Source organism: Mirounga leonina, unplaced genomic scaffold (genome assembly GCF_011800145.1).
Source record: "Mirounga leonina isolate KUSES-001 unplaced genomic scaffold, KU_Mleo_1.0 Mir_151, whole genome shotgun sequence".
Lineage (NCBI taxonomy): Eukaryota > Metazoa > Chordata > Mammalia > Carnivora > Phocidae > Mirounga > Mirounga leonina.
The window spans coordinates 26073508-26097068 of NW_023270377.1; the positions used below are offsets into that span (position 1 = coordinate 26073508).

At 37.9% G+C, this 23561-nt stretch overlaps 1 protein-coding gene across 3 annotated transcripts in view; it reads right to left on the bottom strand.

Moving 5' to 3' along the window:
- The window catches only part of UNC80 (unc-80 homolog, NALCN channel complex subunit), a 228768-nt gene that overhangs the window by 179464 nt on the left and 25743 nt on the right, over positions 1 to 23561 (bottom strand). For all 3 annotated transcript variants that reach the window (XM_035007254.1, XM_035007252.1, XM_035007253.1), the window contains exon 7: positions 21135 to 21274. In XM_035007254.1, the coding sequence (XP_034863145.1) occupies positions 21135 to 21274 (140 nt within the window). The remainder of the gene's footprint in view (positions 1 to 21134; positions 21275 to 23561) is intronic.

The window sequence follows — 23561 nt, forward strand, 5'->3', positions numbered from 1 at the left end:
TGGCTGTGCATACCAATCCAACCTCATTACCATGATTGCCCTGGCAATCATGTATTTATATATATAAAACAAGTATTTATTTGCTGCCTCTTAGCTCCAAATGCATCTTTCTTCTTGCTCTGTGAAAATGGACCAGGGACCTTTAAATATTTTTCCATTGATTTCTGGCATGATGTTTAGCTTGGTCAGTAGATGAAATGGAAAAGGTATTGCAGGAAGAAAGAATTTTGCTTTCTTGCCCTGGTGTACTTGCTCAGCACATTCCTACAATGCATGTACAGCTTCTCCAGTACCAGGCTCCTGTAGTGTTTGTGGGTTGTCTAGGGCTTAGCTCCTGCAGTGCACGTGGCTTCTGCCGAATGGGCATTTTTTCTAGAACCAGGCTTTCGCAGCACTCACAGCTTTCCCTTTGCTCAGCTCCCATAGTGCCTAGTACCCGGCAGCACCCGGCAGCCAACAGCCCCCCGGCACTTCCCTTTGGAAGTTTTGTAGCAGAGGGCCCCTACCAAGACACCTCCCCATGAATAGCTTTCCCTAGTACCCGAGAGGGTTGGATTTCTGACAAGTTCCAAAGGGCAGATTTCCAGCAAGTTCTCCTGGTGCAGCACCACGGTGATCTCTCTGCCATCCATTGAGGCATAACTTCACCCTCTCCAACAGGTCATAATCTCAATCCTGGGGAGAAAGGGGTCTCCCCTGGGTGTTTTGTCCGACCCCTAAAGTTGGAGATTGCTCCATTATATCTGCTATTCTTATATTCTTTAGAGTTCTCTTTACTTCTTATTAGCCAGTCCCTTACTACTCCAATACTCTAATCCTGTTATACTTAATTCCCTATATTAAACTTGCCCTGTTCAAATTACTATTTGGTTTCTCTCTCCTGATTGGACCAGTCCTGACACATCTGGTTGTTGTGCTTCAGCCACATTGGCTTTCTTACTACTCTTGACTACATCAAGCTTATGCTAGCTTCAGAGCTTTTTTTCTATGTGGAAATGTCTACCCTTGAGGCCTAGGCTTTATCTAGGCTCTGTTCCAATGTCATCCCCTCAGAGAGGTCTTCCTCAAACACTGTGTAGAGTGGCCTCCCTCCACCACTACCCATCTCTTCACCCTGTTCTAATTTTCTCCACAGCATGTAGCATAACTTGAGATTATATCATTTACTTGATTAGTGCCTATCTCCATTTATTTGAATGAATTAAAAAATTTCAGAAGTGGATTCAAGACAAAGATGGAGAAATCAAAGTCTTTTGTACGTACAAGCAATATGCATTTTGACAATGGAAAGAAAAAAGAGCTCATTAGAAGTAACAGCAAATAGGTAAATGCCGTGGGTTGGGGAGCAAAATGATGAGGAATAAAATCGACAATATAACTTAGTATGTTCAAATGTAAATAACACTTGACCCAACAAGGTGAAGATAAACATCTATTCCAAAAATTAGGGGAAAGAAATGTCAATTTAACCTCAACTGGTATCAGCGATAGGTAGGAAATATCTAACTTTCAACATAGATTGGATCACTGTTCTATATGACTTGAAAGAATGACCACTATCAGGGTAAACTAGGAAAGACCACGCAGGCACAGGTTAGCCTTAAACATCACCCTCCTATTACAACAGAATGATAATACAGGAAATTGGGGATACTTGGGGACCACCACAAACAATACTATAAAACATTTTAAAAAAAATCTTAATAAACAGACAAACTAACTTTTGGTTTTTTTTGGAGAGGGAGTTGGGGGACAGGGAGAGGGAGAGGTAGACTCCCCACTGAGCATGGAGTCCAATGTAGGGCTCAATCCCACAACCCTGACATCATGACCTGAGCCAAATTCAGGAGTTGGATGCTTAACTGACTGAGCCACCCGGGTGCCCCAAACTGTTATTAGAGTGAATTCTTGATATTTTAAAGATTTCCATCACTCCCTCTCCCAGTAATCTGTAAGTTTAATGTAATTCTCTTTTGTGTTCTGAACCCAATTTCAACATGTATGTGTTGGGGGGGGGGCTTCCACACCATAAAAAATTTTCCTAGACACCAACTGGGTCCGTTCTCTGTCAACTGAATTCTGATACCTATCTACCCAGAGATAGCATCACATTAAGGGTTCGGTCCTGCAAGACTACTCTCCCTCCTACTTTAGACACCAGGTTGTCACCTGTGCTTCTAATCAACTGGCCATAGACTAGAGAGGTTCCCATGACTGCTTCCCACCCCACCCCACCCTTGAACTTCAGATTCTAGTTGCAAGTCCAGGTTGTTATCTGTACTTTGTAATGACAGGTCCTAAATCAGAAGTTCCCATGATCCCCTCCTTGAATTCAATTAATTTTCTAGAGTGGCTCACAGAACTCAGGAAACCTGTTTATTCACTAGATTATTGATTTATTATAAAAGGATACAACTCAGGCACAACCAGACAGAGGAAATGCTTAGGGCAAGGTATGGGGAAGGGGCATGGACTTCCTTGTCCTCTCCCAGCACCTCCCCATGTTTACCAACCCAGAAGCTCTCTGAACTCTACCCTTTCTGGCATCTTTTGAAGGCTTTATTACATAGGCATAATTGACTAAATCATTAGCCATTGGCAATTGATTCAAACTCCAGCCCTTCCTGGAGATCCGGTGCAGGACTTAAAGTTTTAACCCTCTAGTCACATGGTTGGTTCTCCTGGCAATCAGCTTCTAGTCTTAAGTGCAGTCCACATGTCACCTCATTAACAACAAAAGTCACCTTTGTTGCTTTCATCATTCAGGAAATAGGAGCTTACTGACAGAAACGGAGTAAGGCCCAATATATATTTCTTATTATAAATCATAGCATCACAAATTCTGAACAAAATTCCAAAGGGATTTATCTTTTATAAATCAATGAGACTGTTCTGAAATTTAACTGGATGAATGAATAAAACTTTGAGTGTAATCAAGAGAGATTTAAAAGGAAGTGTAAAACGGTGTAAATTGTCCAATGCTAATGTATGTTTTACAACAATAATATTTGGTCAACTAGTGCTGATTTAGGAATAGACAAGAATTCAGTGGTATACAATATGGAGCTACAAAAGATTCAAATATTTGTAAGAACCTAATATATCAAAGAAGTCATGCATTAAATTAGTACAAAGGATATATTAGTCAATAAATAATATTGGCATAATTCACGTACTCAGAAAAATATAATTTAGCCTATCTTAAATTATCATATTTTATTCACCAAATAAAATCAAGACAGATTAAGATTTAAATATAAAAATATAAAAACATAATAGTACTAGAAAAACATTTTGGCTATTTTTTTATAATCTTGGAGTAGAGAAGGACTTAATAAGAACGTAATGGCCCCAAATTTAAAACAATACAAATGCCCATCAACAGGTGAATGTATAAACAAGCTGTGTACATCCATGCAGTGGACCACTACTCAGCAATAACAAGGTCAGAACTATTGATATATTCAATAATTATGCTGAATAAAAGAAGCCAGACCAAAAAAAAAAAAAAAGACTGTTTTCATTTATATGAAATTCTAGAAGCCTGCAAACAAATCTATAGTGACAGAAAGCAGATCAGTGGTTGCCTGCAGATGGAGAAAGAGTGGGTGGGAAGGGGAAAAATTACTAAGGATCACAGAAAACTTTTAAGGAGATATGTTCATTATCTTGATTGTGGTGATAACAATGTATAATAAGAGAGAGTAGCATTTGAAAGATCTTTTGCTGTTCAAAAGGAGGGTTGAGATTTTATTGAATTATGACTCTTAATAGTCAAGTATCCATGCTAAATTTTCAAAGATAACCATATCTTTCCAATAGAAGGAAAACGGGATTTAGAGAAAACTCAGTCAATGAACAAGAAGAGAAGAGAGAAAGGAAACATGTAAAAAGCAGAGTAAATAAAAAGCACAAAATAAAATGGAAGATAGAAATCCAAAATGGCAGTTACAAAAATAAATACTGAACACGCTCATGAGATAAAAGACAAAAATTGTGACATTAGATTCAAAGAACAAAGTTTAGCCACATGTTAGTTACAAAAGAAAATTATAAAATTGGGAAGGAGAGAATGGGTACAGAATGCAAATCTAACTAAAACAAAATTGGTGCAGCAATGATGAAAGTAGACTTTGACATAGAAATATTATTAGATATAAAGATGGTCACAAGGCTAAGCAAAAAAAATTAGCTGGGAAGCTACATTAACTCCCAACATGTATATACCTGATAACAAAATTTCCAAATGCTTAAAGTAAAGCCTGAGAGACTTGTAAGGGGAAATAGACAAATAAATAATATCAGTAGTATTTTTAACACACATTTTTCAACAAATAATAGATCAAACATATGGAGATTAGTAAGAATGTAAGAGATCTGAATATACACTTAACATTATTTTCTTGCACCTTGGAAATGTTTACAAATCAAGTCTCAAAAGAAACTGAGGTTTCACTATTTCACGTAAACCTCGTCCTCTAACCACAGTGGAATCCCAATAGAAATCAATAGTGGAAGGAAGGAAGGAAGGAAGGAAGGAAGGAAGGAAGGAAGGAAGAAGGAAGGAAGGAAGGAAGGAAGGAAGGAAGGAAGGAAGGAAGGAAAAAGCTCTAATGGGTTAGCAATTTAGAAACATACTTTGAAATAACTCATGAGTCAAATAAAAAGTTGTAATGAGAATTTTTAATATATTACATGGAATGACAATGAGTCCACGTAAAAAAACTTGTGAGATATAGCTCATTTGGAATTAGAGGGATATTTAGAGCTTTAAATGCTTCTATCAAGATAAAGGATATAAAAAATAATGAGAGAAGCATCTACATTTAAAAAAAGGCTTAAAAAAAAAGTTTAAACAGGTTAAAAAAAGGAAGTAAGACCCTGAATAGTAGGAAAAAAAGGAACATCAGATAGGAGCATGTTTAACAAAATATAAGACAAAGCTAGATACGATTAACAAAACCAAATATTATTTCTTTGACAAAACTAATAAAAAGTAATGAAGAAATACAGTAAAAGGTGGGATCACAATACTATCACTGAAAATGCAGACATACCTAGATATAGTAACGATTTTAGAAAAGGGGGAAACATTATGAACACTGTGATTAAAAATGTGAATACCTAGATGAACACATTTATCCAACCAAACTTTAGACCCACAACCTTTAAAAACTGAACTGTGGGAAATAAAATGTATTTTAGAAATTCACTAAGCCCAGAAGATTTACAGCTAAATTCCATTAATCATTAGGGAAATAGGTATCTCCCATTTCATACAAAGTGTTCCATAGACAGGAAAAAGAAAGGAAACATTCTTTTCATGAGGCCAGGATAACCCTGCTGCTAAAACAAGACAAGTACAGCATAGGAAATGAAAATCAGAAGCCAGTCTCATTTATGAGTGTTGATGTAAAAAGATACATAAAATATAAACAAACTATATTCAGCAATGTACAAACTGGATTTTTTCCTAGGAATTTAAGGATGATGTAGTAAAGTAATTCACCACCTAAAAAGATTACAAGAGAACCTACCCATGTGATTTTCTCACTAGGTGCAGAAAAACCTTTTATAAAATTTATTATTAGTTTATTAAAGTCAATAATAAAAATTAGAAAAGTGCTATAATAATAGAAAAGAGTGATAATAATATTTGGGCACAGAGTCAGGCAGAGTGATGCGACAGAATGCAAGAGCCCCAAATCATACCCTCACAGTTGTGCAAATCTGATATTCAACAGAGACTAAGTTACAAATCTGCAGGAAAATAAATATTTAAGAAATGGTGAAGGCGGGCGCCTGGGTGGCTCAGTTGGTTAAGCGACTGCCTTCGGCTCAGGTCATGATCCTGGAGTCCCGGGATCGAGTCCCGCATCGGGCTCCCTGCTCAGCAGGGGGTCTGCTTCTCCCTCTGACCCTCTTCCCTCTCGTGCTCTCTGTCTCTCATTCTCTCTCTCAAATAAATAAATAAAATCTTTAAAAAAAAATGGTGAAGGAAAAAATCAGCTATTTATGTGGGAAAAAACATACCCATCTCTCATACAGCCATATTAAAAAAAAAAAAAGCCAACCTGAGATGAACGGAAGACACTTAAAAGCAAAACAGAAGAAACAGAAATATTTATGACCAAGGGTATGAAAGGATTTCTGAAGAAGATAACATTCCAAACTATTTTTTAAAAGTATTGATAAGTTTGGGGCGCCTGGGTGGCTCAGTTGGTTAAACGACTGCCTTCGGCTCAGGTCATGATCCTGGAGTCCCTGGATCGAGTCCCGCATCGGGCTCCCTGCTCGGCAGGGAGTCTGCTTCTCCCTCTGACCCTCCCCCCTCTCATGCTCTCTCTATCTCATTCTCTCTCTCAAATAAATAAATAAAATCTTAAAAAAAAAAGTATTGATAAGTTTGACTCTATTCACATTTAAAATTTCTATTAAAAAAAAAATAAAGTGGGTGCCCGGGTGGCTCAGTCGGTTAAGCGTCTGCCTTCAGCTCAGGTCATGATCTCAGGGTCCTGGGATCGAGTACTGTATTGGCCTCCTTGCTCAGGGGGGAGCCTGCTTCTTCCTCTCCTTCTCCCCCTCCTCTTGCTCATGTTCATTCTCTCTCTCTCTCTCTCAAATGAATAAATAAAATATTAAAAAAAAAAGTGGAGATTTATAAAGTATAAAAAATACCTGTAAGTCTTAGGGTACCAAGAATTATTATTTTTGCTAATAAAGAATGCTCATAAATCAGGAAGGAAAAGACAAACAGCTCAAATGTGCAAAGGGTGTGGAAGGACATTTTGCCAAAAAGAAACCTAAAGAGAGACAAAATAGAGAGAGGTACTCTACTCCAGTAATAGCCGGGGAAATGTGGACTTAAGTCACAATCCATCAGAGTTGTGAGACTATAGAAGCCTGAAGATGGGAAGTATTGCTGAGGGTGTGACTAACCAGAAACACTGCTGGTAAACTCAGAGTATGATTGGGCGATGTCTAGTAAATTTTCAATTGTCCTTATCCTATGATCCAGAAATCCCATTCCTGAGGGAAACTCTATCTTAGAGAAACTCCTGCCCATGTACACAGGGGACATGTACAAAGGTGTTTATGGCATCAGTTTTGTTAAAGAACTAAAGAACATCCTGAAAATTAGCCAAAGGAAAAGGGGCAAATAAATGTTGGCAAGTATTTGCCAAATATTATTTATGTGTTATATGATGTGACAGGCTAGGCTGCTTATCATGTTCTATTTTATCAGCATGATTATTGTATTCACTTGTGAAAAGACATAAAACTGAACACTTAGGTGTTGTATACTTTTCTGTGTTTCTTTAAAGAACATTAGCTAAGACCTTGGATTTTATCAATATGGACTAAAAATCCGCTATTCATATATACATAAAGTAGATCTGTATAAAGTACATCTATATGTATATACTGTATATAATATATTCTATGTTCTATATATCATATACACATATACTTATATATAACCTCATACATTTATATGTAACAAATACATAATACATGATTTTAATACTTATATATGTTAAATATGTATATACGTCTATATGTATATATAGGTATATATGTTTTTTTGCCCAAATTAGTCTCATTATCCCCAAGGCGATGTGTAATGTTTGTTCTTTCAAAGGATTTTGTCCTCCAACTTTTTATTATGTAACCATTTTAATAAAAAGCCCGAGTCTCAGAATTTTATGAGTGGCCAAGTTTTCATAAGGAGCATGTGGGCTAGATTCAAAATTCAGGTTCCCATCCCAGGAGGAAATCTTTTACTTTGATTTGCCTTCAGCCCCCACTTCCAGACCCCATTTCCTCTCCGTCCTTCTCTACCTCCCTGCCCTGGAAGTCTCATCTGCCCTGGAAGACTCTACCAAGGGCTTCCCCTGCCTCTGGCTCCTGACTGGATTTGGCAAAAGGAAGCTCTCACAGGAGACTGACAGCAGAAGGACAATGGTGTCTTCCTCAAGACTCCTTGCTTTCAGAGGTTTGCCTAGGACTGGCCCTGTGACCTCGGACTGACCTAGGCCATCTGTGGTCACAGCTGTTAGTCACTCTCTCCGCAGAGTTCTCCACAACTGCTCCCTCCCTTCCCTCAGGACCCAGAGCTGCTAGTCCTCCTGGAGTCCAGGCACCGGAGTACCTGTGGCTTCCCTATATATCCAGTCCAAACCTAGCTTCCCTGGTGGTCTAGTGGTTAGCATTCGGCACTCTCTCTCGGTCCAAACCTTGTTACTAACCCCTGTTTTGATCGTGTCTCAGCCTGACCAGTATACGACTTGTTTCATCCTGAGATGAGTTTCCAGGAGGAAACTGGCTGATTATATCCTCCAGCTCAGTTTGAGGGAAAGAAATAACCCCAATTCTCATAACCTTAAGAGGCTTTCACTTCTCTTCCTGCCACCTCTCACCTCCATTTCTCTTTCTTAAAAAAGCATGGACTACCCTACCCCACTTCTCTCAGCCTGTCTTTATACCTAGAATAACAGGATTCCACCCCACCCCAATGCTATAGTCTTGGATTCCTAAAGAAAAGACAAAGTATGAGGTTGGTGTGGCAACCAGCTGGGTAATTTTAGGTCCTCAAGTATTTGTGACAGTCATTGGACTTATAAGAGCCTGTGAAAGCTATTGTTTTCTTGACTAGGCTGCTGTGATTAAGGGAGATATTAGGAGTTCAACAGAATTATTTTTCCCCCTTTGGACTAGCTATCTTTACCCTTTACTTCCTGCCCCATACCTCAGTGTCCCCAAATGTTTCCAGTTTGTAAATTAGATTAGGGAGTTCCATAAATTATTTCAAATCCAAGAGCAGTGTTCCATATAATGAGATGCCAGTGGACAAGTTCTTTGAGAATCCCAAGTGGATAGGGAGAAGAGAATTTATTAAAAATGCACATTCCCAGGTCTTACCCCAGACTCACTAAACCCGAATTGCTGGGGATAGAGCCCAGGAATCTTTATTTTATACAATATCTCCAGGTAATTCTTAAACACTCTTAATAAGATTGGAGAGCAACTGCCCTAGAGAAACATGTAATGTATGACTTTTGCACTTTTAGGCCAATATCCAAAACAATTCCTTTATGGAAACACTAACTGAATGATATATTGCCAGTTTTGTCCCTAAGGCTGCCAGAGGACTAAATTTATGTCTTTCTCTACATACAAAATGTATTTGATGACAGCAATTATTAACTGCACAGTTTGAGTCCTGTGGTCATTAACTACTTCCTGACAAATCATGTCAGTTCAGCTGAAGATGGACTGCACAACAGCAAGACTCCCCCAACATAAGGCTGCGATCAGAGACTAAAAAGGGGTCTTTATGTTAATAAAAATTTGTTAGGTAAATTCACATTAAATTGCTTAATATTTAAAGAGACCCCATTTGAAACAAGAATGAAGTTGAAGAGCATTCTGTAGCAAATATTTATAACCCAGAGTACCTTCATTTTAGGTGTTATTCAAGGACGAGTTTATTTGTCTTAAAGTGTGAGCTATATTGGGGTGAGTAGTCAATAAAAAGGAAGAATCATCAATAAATGTTTAATTTCATTTAAGAGAGACAAGTTGATCCATAATCAACTTGTCACTAATCCAGTAAAACTCATTTTAATTAACAATCTAATTAACATGTGAGTGAAAAATTTACATAACTGGAAAAAGATGGTATGGGGGCTATCATTGTGTGATCTGATAAAAATGCTCTTACTAACTCTAATATTCTATTATTCTGTAAGTCATTTTGTAGAAAAAAATGAAAATTTTATTAAAGTATGAATACAACTTTTGTTCTAAATGGTATACGTAAAAATAATGAAAGGAAGTATACATACAAAAAATGAATGATATTTAAATCTTCCTAATGAGCTCATTGATGATTTTTACTTTAAAAAAATATTTTATACCTTTAAATATTTTTCTATAATTAGCATATGCTTCTTTTATATTCATAAAATAAATAACGCATTATGACAAATTTTTTGACTGTCAAAAAAGCTAAAAATTTCATTAACATATTTTCCATGCAACTATGGCTTCAGGAAACCAAGTTATTAATAATTAGGGCTGAGGGATGCTAGTAGAGAGCATCTAAGGCAGAAAAACACTCTGGAAATAATAATCTGTGGAGGCAGAGAACTGTGGAAATCAGTTTTGACCCTACACAGTATTTAACAAAGCAGAAATTAAGTCTGTGCATATGGTAATTGAAGATGAAATCTCACATTAATTTTAAAAACTAGCTACCTGCTCACTGATTGCAGAGTTCAGGGAAGAGTGATGTTCTGTTCAGTCAAGGTCAGGGCAAAAGAGATGATGAATTGTATTTGTTTGATACAAGCAGACAGCTTTTGTTTCTAAGATATTTGCATTGCTTTGTTATTAAAGTTCTCTTCATTTCTGATTAATACATGAACTCTTCCAACAAAGACACATTAACATTAGCATTTTCTGAAAGGTCTACCTTGTGCATCATTTCCATGGTAACCAGCCACTGCAGCTAGGCAGAGAGAAGACCTAATTCATTCTTCTAAAGTGCCACTGATTCATGTCGAATTCACATATGTAGGTGTGGGTGTGCTGAGGGTGACTGTGTGTATGTATGCGTCAAGAAATGCATATGTATATAGATGTTTAAATGTGGTAATCTCAGAGAATGGAAAAAACAACTTCCATCCACAAACAGGAAACCTTGAACCTTGCAGTTTGTCAAAGAAATATCATATGCAATTTATATTTGCAAATTTCCAATGCATATTCTGGCCGAGAAAAATTATGTAAGAAATGTAAGCTTCTGGGTATTTTATGACCTCAACATTTCACCCTGATATTGCTTTTAATAATTTTTAAAAGTCAGACCAAATATAGTATTTGAGGTAGAAATTACTTACATATAAACCTTTTGGATAGTGTAGAACAGAATTAGTGAAGGAGGAATATGAGAATATTCAATAATTGATTGAAGAAAATGTACAGATACATTCATAATTATATCTAAAATGATGGTGACATCATCATCATTACTGTTTGTTGTGGCCAGCCTCCAAAATAGGCTCCAATGATCCCTGTTTCTTGGTATTCACACCCTTATGTGGTTCCTTCTCTATACCAGCATTGGTATGATTCATAGCATATATCAGAAGTGATGGCATGTCAACTTTAGAAATTAGGTTTAAAGACACCGAAGCATTGATCTTGGTTGCTCCCTCTCTTTATGGGATACTTTGTTTTGGGGGAAGCCAGCTGTCATGTCATGAGCAGCCCTTTGGAGAGGCTCAGATGGTGAAGCCTGTAGCTTCTAGTCAACAGTCATCCAAGTGATCTTGAAAGCAGTCTCACACCCAGTCAAACTTCCAGATGATGGCAGCCCTGGCCAACATCTTGACAGACCCCAGAGCTGCAACCACTTAGCTAAACTCTTTCTGGATTCATGACCCTCAGGAACTATGTCAGATGATAAATGTCTTTTGCTTTAAGCTATTAAGAAATTTGGGTAATTTGTTATATCGCAATTGATAGCTAATGCAGATTTTCATACCAAGATAACATCCTAAATTTTGGGAATGGTTTTGGAACCAGGCAGTAGGCAGAGGCTATAAAGACTTTGAAGAGTGTTAAAAAAATGAAAGCATAGGGGAACCTGGGTGGTGCAGTCACTTCAATGTCCAACTCTTGGTTTCCAACTCAGGGTCCTGAGATCAAGCCCTGCGTTGGGCTCTGTGCCCTGCGTGGAGTATGCTTCAGTTTCTCTCTCCATCTACCTCTGCCCCTCTTCCCATCCCCCCCCATGCATGCCATCTCTCTAAAATAAAAATAATCCTTAAAAAAATGAAAGCATAAATTGCCTTGCACAAATTACTAACAGAAATCCTGAACTTTAAGGAGGCTGCTGGTAAGGGCTTAAAGGGAAGTAAGGAAGATGACATTGAAAAGAGGAGTAAGGAAGATCCTTGTTAGGTAGTGGCAAAACCTGCCTGCTGTGATATGGAGAGTTAAAGAAACATGCCTAACAAAGTCAGTGATCTAAGATTTCCAAATAAAGTGTTGAAGGTGTCTTCTGATTTTTTCCTGCTGCTTACAGGAGATTGAAAGATAAAATATTTGCCCTAACTGAAGAACTATTAAAGATTAATGAGCTCGGGTTTGATGATTTTGAAAGCTCTCAGCCTCTCCAGATGGGAAATAATGCTAAAATTAAGAAATGGTTTCTGAGCAAACATCAAATCTAGGGCATTTCTGGAAAAACATGGTCTAAAGATAAAGTCAAGGGTGAAATTGTAAAATCTTTTTAGGACATCAGAATGATCTAAGGTCTTGCTTCAGAATATTATTCCATCAGACAAAAGGTCCTCTAAAGGTTTTGAAAGTGTGATTCACATATAAAAAGGGGGGTGGTTGGGTGGAGACTTTTAAGAAACTTAAGGATGTTGTTCTTCAACCTTTCTCCAAGTTACAGAAAGGATTATTTCAAAGAGACTTGTCTATTCTAGTTGGCCCCAGTAAGATTCACAGTGGACTCCCAAAGTTTTCAAAGAAATGTAACAAAAACCCTGCCAAAGCAGTATAAAGTTAAAAGAGGCTGTTGTATTTCCCAAATTTTACTGGCAGTAAGCAAGCTGAGAAAACTACTCAGCTATAAACACATCTATCTTTCTTAAAAAAGGAAAGTTGATTTAGAGCATGGGATCATTAGCCCAGAGGGTGGAGCTAAGAGCCATAGGCAAGAATAGGACTGAGATCTAATCAAGAAGTTTCCAACCTTCATCCAGCTTGATTTCAGAACTGCTATGGATCAGTGCCTCCTACATTCTCCTTTTAAATAGACATGTCCACAGCAGTTATCATGTGCCTATCCCACCATTGTATGTGGGTATTTTGGGTGCAGATAACTTGTCTCTTTAGTTTATAGGTGCACAGATTGAGAGGAACTATAATAAAGGAATTGTACTTAAATCATACACATGGAGTACCTCATTTGTACCTAGATTTGATTTTAATAATGAGATCTAGACTTTGATTTGATCCTGTAATTGGATGTGATTTCGGGCAACCTTGGTGAGAGTAAGTGTATTTTGCATGTGAAAGAGAAGGGAATCCTTGGGAGCCAGAGAGCAAACAATGGTAGCCAGAGTCTAAGATCTCTCCAATGATCCTCACCTTGTTGTACTCATGCCTTTGTATAGTTTCTTCCTAAAACATATTATGTTGGTCTGTGTGACCAACAGAATATGGAAGAAGTAGTGGTACATTACTTCTGAAATTATTAAAAAAGAACCCCCCCGCAACACACACACCACATTCATTTCATGTCAAGTCATCTGCCATACTGTGAGTAGCCCTATGGAGAGGTCTCAGAATCTGAGGCATCCAGGCACAAGCCACCTGAGTGATCTTGGAAGCAGATCCTCCAGTTCAATCATGTCTTCAGATGACTGCAGTCCCAGCAAACATCTTAACTGTAACCTCAAGGAGACCCTGAGCCAAGAACAACTGCAGCCGAGCTGGTTCTGGATATATAACCTGCAGAAACTGTGAGATAACACCTTTGTTGTTTTAAGTCACTCAATTTCAGAGTAATTTGGAGCAGAAATGGATAACTGATAAACGGGTATAACTCCAACTAAATTTCTTGGTAAGTCCATTAAAGATGCATAAGCATATAAAAATCACATCTCTGATCTTATATTGAGTAATTTCTCATTTAAGTAGAAAAAAGGACAAATTAGAGGAGGGCCATGGAAGAGAAGCCAAAGAAAACGTCTGGAAAGGTTTAGACCTACCTCTTCATGAGGGAGTAGAGAAGACTGTGGACCATGTGATTGGCTAGACTGGGCTCAAATATAGCTCTTCCACTTCTTGTGTGTGTCCCTGGGGGAACCATTTAATTTCTTTTTGCTTCAGTTCCTTATCTTTAAAAGAGTAATAAGGTCTTTGCATGGCTGTTGTAAAAATTAAACTCATTCACTTATTCAGTACCCTTCAGTGAAGGTCATATGCCAGAAACTAGAGAGAGCAGGAAGTAACAGAGACTTGGTCCCTTCTCTTGTGTGTGGATTTTATAGTCTAATGGAGGAGATAACTATTGGACAAGTAGTCATACAACTATTTATATAATGTTTGCTACTCATGCTATAAGAGAAAACATAGAGTTCTGTGAAAGTGTTAAACATCTGCCAGAGCCTACCCAGGGAAAAAAGGAATGATATTTAAATTGAGTCATAAAGGAACAGGAATTGGTTAAATGGAGATAGATGGAAGAATGATGCAGACAGATGGAATAACATACTCCAAATCTCAGAGCTAAGGGGAAGTCTGAAAGTCTAAAAAAGGGTTGAAGTTTAGTCACTGAGGTGTGGGTAGCAGCATAATGTTAGACTAGAGAACTGGACAGCAGCCAAATGATGTGGAGCCTTAAGGGGTTCATCAAGGATTTTGAATTTTATCTTGATAGCACTGGAACAAAAGAGTTCAAGAGTAGGAGTTTTGTGGTTTGCCTTTTATTTTTACTCTGTATGTTCTGTATTGGATGGTGGCAAGATTTCATAAGAAGAGATTAATAAGTAGACTACTGCAGTACTCCAGGCACAGGGAGATGAGTGGCTTGAATGATGGTAAAGAGATACATGAAAGTAAGTCAAGTATTTTTATATATGCTTTTTACCAGCCTTCCTTATCTCCTAAATTTAATCACCATTCATGCAGTTGCTCAAGCCAAAAATCTCAGAGTTATGCTTGATTCCTTTCTTTTTCTCACTCCCCAAATCCAGTCATATCAGCTCTATCCTGTAAAAGAACCCCAATTCCAGCCTCATCTTAGCCTTTCCACCTGTACTACTTCCACTCTGACCAAGCCATATGCTCTCTCACCTGGGCCATTGTGACAGTCTCTTAATTAGTCTCTGTGTCCACTTTTGCCTTCCCAGTCTATTTTCCATAACCCATCTGGAATGACCTTTAAAACATGCAATTTGGTTAATGCACTCTATTGTTCCAACAACTCCAGTGGTTTTTTCATCACACCTGGGAGAGAATCCAAACTTCTTAACATGGCCTCCTGGCTCCTGTGTGTTTGGACCCCTCACAACCTCTCTGACCTGTTTCCCCATATCGTACCCCCTGTTCAGCACCACTCCCTAGTCACACTAACCTTCTTGCTGTTCCTGAAACATGCTGAGTTTATTCCCATTTCAGAGCCTTTAGACTTGTTCCCTCTGCCTACATTGTTCTCCCCAGATCTTCCTGAGGCTGTCTCCTGCATATCATTCAGGTCTCAAGGAGAAAGAACCTCCCTCCCATCCTTTTCCTTTGCATTAGCTTCATAGTCTTAGAGTAGTCTACAAATAATTTTACTTAATTACTTTTAAGTACCTTTTTAGAAAATGAGCTCTTTAAGGACAAAAACTTTGACACTGCTACAACCTTTGTCTAACATTCACTTAAGAGACATGAATCAGAAGAACAAATATTGTTAAACTATCCATGCTACCCAAACCAATCTACAAATTTAATGCAATCTCTATCAAAAAACAACACCATTTTTCACAGAACTAGAATTATCCTAAAATTTGTATGGAACCACAAAAGACCCTAAAAAGAACAAAGCTGGAGGTATCAAAATCCCATATTTCAAGATACTCTTCAAAGCTACAGTAATCAAAGTAGTATGGTACTTGCACAAAAACAGACAAATAGATCAATGGAACAAAATATCTCAGAAAGAAACCCATGCTTACATGGTCAGTTAACCTATGACAAAAGAGGCAAAAATATACAATGGGGAAAAGACAGTCTCTTTAACAAATGATGCTGGGCAAACAGGACAGTTACATGCAAACGAATGGAACCGGACCATTTTCTTACACTATACCAAAAAAAAAAAAAAAAACCCTCAAAATGGCTTAAGAACCTAAATGTTGAGACCTTAAACAATGAAACTCCTAGGACAAAACACAGGCAGTAATTTCTTTAACACTGGTGATCACAACATTTTTCTGGATATGTCTCCTAAAGCAAGGGAAACAAAAGTAAAATTAAATATTTGGGACTACACTAAAATAAAAGGCTTTTGTACAGAGAAGGAAACCACCAACAACTAAAAGTCAACCTGCTGAATGGGAGAAGGTATTTGCAAATGATATATTCAATAAGGGGTTAATATCTAAAACATATAAAGAACTTATAGCACTCAACACCAAAAAATCCCTAATCCAATTAAAAATGGGCAGAGGATCTGCATACACATTTTTCCAAAGGTGACATACAGATGGCCAACAAACACATGAAAAGATACTCAACGTCACTCACCATCAGGGGAGTGCAAATTAAAACCACAATGAGATATCACTTTATAGTTGTCTGAATGGCTAAAATGAAAAAGATAAGAAATAACAAGTGTTGGCAAGGATATGGGGGAGAAAAGAACCCTCACGGTCTGTTGGTGGGAATGCCAATTGGTACAGCCACTGTGGAAAACAGTATGAAGGCTCCTCAAAAAATTAAAACTAGAATTGCCATAATCCATAATCCATAATTCCATAGATGGATGAATGGATAAAGAAGACATGGCATACACACACACACACACACACAGGAATATTACTCAGCCAGGAAGAATAATGAAATCTTGGCATATGAATAATGAAGTAAGTCCATCAGAGAAAGACAAATACCATAGAGTATTCCACTCATATTTGGAGTTTAAGAAACAAAACAAATGAACAAAGAAAAAAGACAAAAAGCCAGACTCTTAAATAGAGATAACTGGTAGTTGCCAGAGGGGAGGTAGGTGGGGGGATGGATGAAACAGGTGAAGGAGATTAAGAATACATTTAACTTGAGGGCGCCTGGGTGGCTCAGTTGGTTAAGCGACTGCCTTCGGCTCAGGTCATGATCCTGGAGTCCCGGGATTGAGTCCCACATCAGGTTCCCTGCTCAGAGGGAGTCTGCTTCTCCCTCTGACCCTCCTCCCTCTCATGCTCTCTGTCTCTCATTCTCTCCCTAGCAAATTAATAAAATCTTAAAAAAAAAAAAAAGAATACATTTAACTTGAACACTGAGAAATGTATAGAATTGTTGAATCATTATACGCCTAAAACTAATAGAACACTGTATGTTAATTATACTTCAATAAAATTTTTTTAAAAGATTTTTATTTACTTGAGAGAGAGTGAGCAAGAGAGAGAGACAGCATGAGCAGGGGGAGGGTCAGAGGAAGAGGGAGAGGAAGAAGCAGACTTCCTGCTGAGCAGGGAGCCCAACATGGGGCTTGATCCCAGGACCCCAAGATCATGACCTAAGCTGAAGGCAGACTCTTAACCAACTGAGCCACCCAGGTGCCCCAATAAAAAAATTTTTAAAGACAAAAATAAATGCATAAACATTTAGATAACATTATAAATGTAAGGACACTAGTTTTGTTTTGGCATATAAAAGATATCCAATGAAAGGTAGTTCTTATTGTTTAGTCTGTATCCAAAGTAAATACCTTTTCCCCAAATCTGATTTAATTATGCCCTTGATAACTTTGTTAGTGAGTTACTATTGTCATCAAGTAAAATGGAAGTCTTGGAGTGTGTGTGGAGGGGGGCGTCCTTCACAATAGCTACTTTTGAATAAATGGAAAGTTAATCTGGGAAGAGTCTGTACAACTTCAAAAGGACAGTGGTAAACAGACTTAAGGGAGCCTTCCCTCATTCCCATCTGATGGTAATCACATACCCTATAATCCTCTCCTGAGTGCAGGCAGGACCTGTGCCTTTCTTACAACCAACAAATATCATAAAGGTGATTAGATATAATTCCTGTGATCATGTTGTATTATAAAGTCTCTGTATTAGTAGACTGGAATTAGAATTTCTCTGCTGTGTTGTAAGGTAACTATGGAGAGGGCCGCATGGCAGTGAACTGTGGGCAGCACCTAGAAATTGTGAGCAGCTCCCAGATAAGAGTCAACAGGAAAACATGAACCTCAGTCTTCTGCCAACAACCTCAGGGCACCTGTATGTGGAGCTTTCCTCAGTCAAACCCCTGATGAGACTGCAGCCCATCCTGACATCTGGATTTTAGCCTGGTCTGACCCTAAAGCAAAGAAGCCAGCTAAATTGTGTTTATATTTCTGACATACAGAAAGAGTGAGATAATAAATGTGTGTTGTTTTAAGCCAGTAAATTGTTGTAATTTGTTACACAGCAGTAGAAAACTAATATAAAAATCATAGACAGAAAATACAGAAGAGCAAAATTTGGTCAAATATAAGGACACACAACTGACAAATTGTTGAACACTACATCTGAAACTAATGATGTACTATGTGTTGGCTAATTGAGTTTAAATTAAAAAAACAAATATAGGGGCGCCTGGGTGGCTCAGTTGTTAAGCGCCTGCCTTCAGCTCAGGTCATGATTCCAGGGTCCTGGGATCGAGCCCCGCATCGGGCTCCCTGCTTGGCGGGAAGCCTGCTTCTCCCTCTCCCACTCCCCCTGCTTGTGTTCCCTCTCTAGCTCTCTCTCTCTGTCAAATAAATAAATAAAATCTTAAAAAAAAAAAACAAATATAAGAAGGACATGACACTAAAAAGAGCTGTCTAAAAATGAAATGAACTTCATCCAAGAATACTAAAGTCCTCATTGCTGAAAGGGTTTAAGTGGTGAAAATGTTGTTAGTGCATCAGATTGAGTTGGTGATCTTCACAGGGCTCCTTCCACATTAAAAATGACAAGATTTGAAGTACTCATTACCACCAATGACCTAGAATGGTAAATCCTATGGATAAATACAAACAAACTCTGCTTACACAACTAACGTTGCTGTCAATATTCATATTCTCAACCAGCAAAAGATCATGTAACTGGGCCACTTCCTTTTAAAGATTTTATTTATTTATTTGAGAGAGAGAATGAGATAGAGAGAGCATGAGGGGGGGAGGGCCAGAGGGAGAAGCAGACTCCCTGCCGAGCAGGGAGCCCGATGCGGGACTCGATCCCAGGACTCCAGGATCATGACCTGAGCCGAAGGCAGTTGCTTAACCAACTGAGCCACCCAGGCGCCCGGGCCACTTCCTTTTAAAGTCCCAAATAAAGATACAGAGATGAACTCTTTGCATATTATTTTTTTTAAAGCACAACATAGTAGTATTTGGGTTAAAAAGCAATTATATTCATAAAACTTCATGCTTTCAACAATTCTAAGAATTCGTTAAAAAATGCTATACCCATGTAGCCTGGTTCTGGTGCCAGGAGGAAGTCGATGATTTAAAAATTACCAAATGAAAAGGTAAGATAATACTGAGAGGAAATATCTGTGGATATATCTGTGGATAAAGGACTTGTATCCAGAATATATATATATAAAAAATTCCTACAACTCAATCATAAGGACACAAACAATCCAGTTAACACTTGGGCAAAAGGTTTGAATAGAGATTTCACCACAGAAGATATTCAAATAGCTAATAAGCACCTGAAAATGTACTTAACATCATTAGTCAATAGGGAAAATATGAACTAAAACTACAATCAGCTCTTACTTTACACCCATGAAGATGGCTATAGTAAAAATGACAGGAACAATTGCTGCCAAGTAGAGAGAGAAACAATGAGCTCTTTTGCATTTCTGATGGGAATGTGAAATGGTGAGCCATTATGGAAAATAGTTTGGCAGTTTCTTAAAAAATTAAACATAAATTTACCATACAACCCAGCAATTTTACTCCTACGTATCTACTTAGGATACCAGAACTGAAAACATATGCCTGCCCAAAAACCTGTATGTGAATGCTCATAGCAGCATTATTCATGATAGACGAAAAGTCAAAACAACCCAAATATTCATCCAGTGATAAATGGAGAACTCCAGTGTGATATACCCACACAACAGAATACTCTTTAGCAATAAAAAGGAAGGAACTACTTGTACATGCTGTAATGTGGATGGACCTCCACAGCATTATGCTAAGTGAGAGAAGCCAGATGGAAAAGACCACATATGGCATGCGTCCACTTCTTTGAAAATTCCATAAATTCAACTATATAGGCAGAAAATATATTAAGTGATCATCTGGAGCAGGGTGTAGGAATGGGAGACTGAAATGGGCACAAGGGACATTTTGGCATGACCAAAATGTTCTGAAACTGGACTGTGATGATGGTTGCATGATTCTATAAATTTGCTAAAAGTCATTAAATTGTCCACTTCAAATAGGTGAATTTTATGGTATGTAAATTATACCTCAATAAATCCATTTTTAAGAAATGCCTCCTTTTAAAATACTATGCATTAGAGATAGTAACCTCATCTGAAAATAGGGATACACAAATTGTCTCAGGCACTCCTGCCCGCTAAGTGTAGGATCTAGTTGGGTTCAAAAGCAAACCTCATGAATTCAGGCTTCCATCATTTCAGTGGGGGACAGGAAGAAGACGACGATTGATGTCTGTCCCAAGGGAAGGCGTTTGGAAGCAAATTTACCACATACACAAGCTAACAAGGGCAGTGTTGTAATGTTTACAAAGAACAACCTTTTCAATTCCCTGTGGGTATTTTAAAAGCACCCATTTTAACATGAGGATCTGCTGATATAAAGTATTCTTACACAATAGATTAGCAGATCTTTTCACATCCCTGCAGTATATTTGATAGCATAATTTGAATTTCTGTATTTAAATATTTAAAATATCATCTAATGCAGACATCTTATTATCAGATAGGTCTTTCCACTTCCACCCAAGTTTGTTTAAATGAGAGCCATTCATAGCACATTTCTGGAATTATTATTATTATTATTTTTTAAAGATTTTATTTATTTATTTGAGAGAGAGAGCACATGAGAGGGGGGAGGGTCCGAGGGAGAAGCAGACTCCCTGCTGAGCAGGGAGCCCGATGCGGGACTCGATCCCGGGACTCCAGGATCATGACCTGAGCCGAAGGCAGTCGCTTAACCAACTGAGCCACCCAGGCGCCCATGGAATTATTAACCTAACTATACCATGACCAAGAATATGTATACACATATCATGCACTGACACATTCTAAGGAACAGAGGCTATACAAGTAGCTAAAAATGCATATTTAACTTTTGAGTGACCAAGGAAAAATGATTTTTCCCTAACATTGCAATTATGTACCTGGAATGCGATCGGCCTCTTTCCTGGGAAGTCTGGGAGGACAGACTTCCATCGAAGGAGTTTCCTCGGTGGCAGCCTGAAATCGTGGCCTTGGGTGACATGGGATCTGACTGGAAAGTTTCACAGACCACCTGGAGTCCCTTTTGGAGGTAGAGATAACAGATTAGTCTTCCTTCCTTCCTTCCTTCCTTCCTTTCTTCCTTCCTTTCTTCCTTGCTTCCTTCCTCCCCTCCTTCCTTCCTTCCTTTCTTTTTCCTTCAGGTATATCCTCTAGAATTAGCCATCATAGTACATACTTTTTTTTTTTTAATTGAACATTTTTCTTTATAGCACAGCTAACTACAAGGTCATAGACCAAGGGATTTTGCTTTCATCTAAGAGCGAATGGAAAAAGACTTCTAGAGAACCATGTATATTATTATAAGCATTCAGCTAAATACTTTCATAAACTTTATTTCATTTTTCCCTTGATTCTTTTCTTTTTCACCTCACATACCCAGGATCTGTAGAAGAGTTACAAACCACCAACTCATCAAAGATGTGCCAATACTGAGGTGAGCTGAGTAGGGCCTGAGCTGGAAACCAGGTTAGTAAGAGCTGATCAAACTGAAGCCAGAAAATGAGAATCGAAGCACAAGTTTCAGGTCTTTCTGTCACTCATTAAAGGAGGATGGGATACATTTTTCCAGTTGGAGACGATGACCTTTATTTCGATTTGTTAAGCACAAATGCAGCCATTCTCTTACAGAGTAGCTTATTTTAACGACATTTAGCTAATAAGTACAACTCTGCTCAGGTAATAGGACATTGTCTTTCCATAGGTATTACAGATGAAATTCTTCACTTATGTATGAAGACCCTCAAACATTTATCATAGTATTTTAGTTCTCATAATTTTTAAAAAAATTTTTATTGTTATGTTAATCACCATACATCATTAGTTTTTGATGTAGTGTTCCATGATTCATTGTTTGTGCATAACACCCAGTGCTCCATGCAGAACGTGCCCTCTTTAATACCCATCACCAGGCTAACCCATCCCCCACCCCCCTCCCCTCTAGAACCCTCAGTTTGTTTTTCAGAGTCCATCGTCTCTCATGGTTCGTCTCCCCCTCTGATTTCCCCCCCTTCATTCTTCCCCTCCTGCTATCTTCTTCTTCTTTTTTTTCCTTAACATATAGTTCTCATAATTTCTATTTTCATATGTAAAATAAGAAAGCACTGTCCAACCATGATGCATAGAGAGACAAATACACTGCTAGAAATTTCATAAAATAAGTCCTCTGAACTAGATCAGGGAATCCTTTAGCATGAGCATGCTATGTGTGCTTCATGTTGGGTAATTGGGGAGATAAAAAAGTATTAGATGAATCTGAACCTTGAAATCAAGAACTTACAGTTAAGTTTAAGACGAATATAGGTTAGAGTAGCACGCCCAATAGAAATATAATACAAGCCACAAACATGAGACACATATCCAATTTTAAAAATAATAAACATTGGTGAAATTTTACTATTATATTCTGTTTAACCCCAAATTACTATTTCAACATGTAATCAATATAAAAATCATCATTAAGATACGTTTTTTTCATACTAAGTAGTCAAAATTTGATGTACATTTGATACTTAGAACACATCTCAATTCAAACTAGCCTTATTTCAAGTGTTCAAGAGCCACATGAGCCTCGTGGTTACCATATGAGGCAGTGCAGATTTAGAGTGACTGGACAGGAGTTCATGGGGGAGTTGAGATCTTAATTGGTCCTTAAAAGAAAGATAAAATTTAGACAGGCAATGAAGAGGAAAGATAGTAATCCACATAAAGGAGACAGATTGAGCAAAGACCCAGAAGCTAAAGCAGCATGCTCTATATATGAGAAGCAGTGCTTAACTAATTGAAGGGGTAAACAAGGTCACTTAAGAAAAATGATGCTAGGTGGTAGAAGGCACAGAGAACCAGGGAGAAGAGTTTGGTCTGGAGGTGATGGTAAAAGAAATCCACTATAGGTTCCTAGGGAGCAAGGGATATAAAGAAAGAACGGCAACCTTGCATATAATAAGCCTCTGTGGAATGATGAGTTAATAAATAAATGATGCATTAGGAAGATTAGTCAGGCATTATTAAGTGGTATTTATGTGAAGCAGGAGAGGCAAGAGGTAGAAAAATCCAATTAGGTGGTTCTAGCTGCAATCTAGTAATGAGGACCTGGATTTAGAGGGTAGTAGCGGGCACAGAGAATAAAGAACACATATGAGCAACGTAATAAGATAAAACAATATGACTCAGCAAGAACTCAAATTGAGATGAGGAAGAAGAATGAAATAGGATACGTATTTTGTTGTCTCTAATATGTCATCAGTTATAAGACACGATTATTTTATGTTCAATTAAGAAAAAACTGTTAATTAAACTAAGAAACTTAC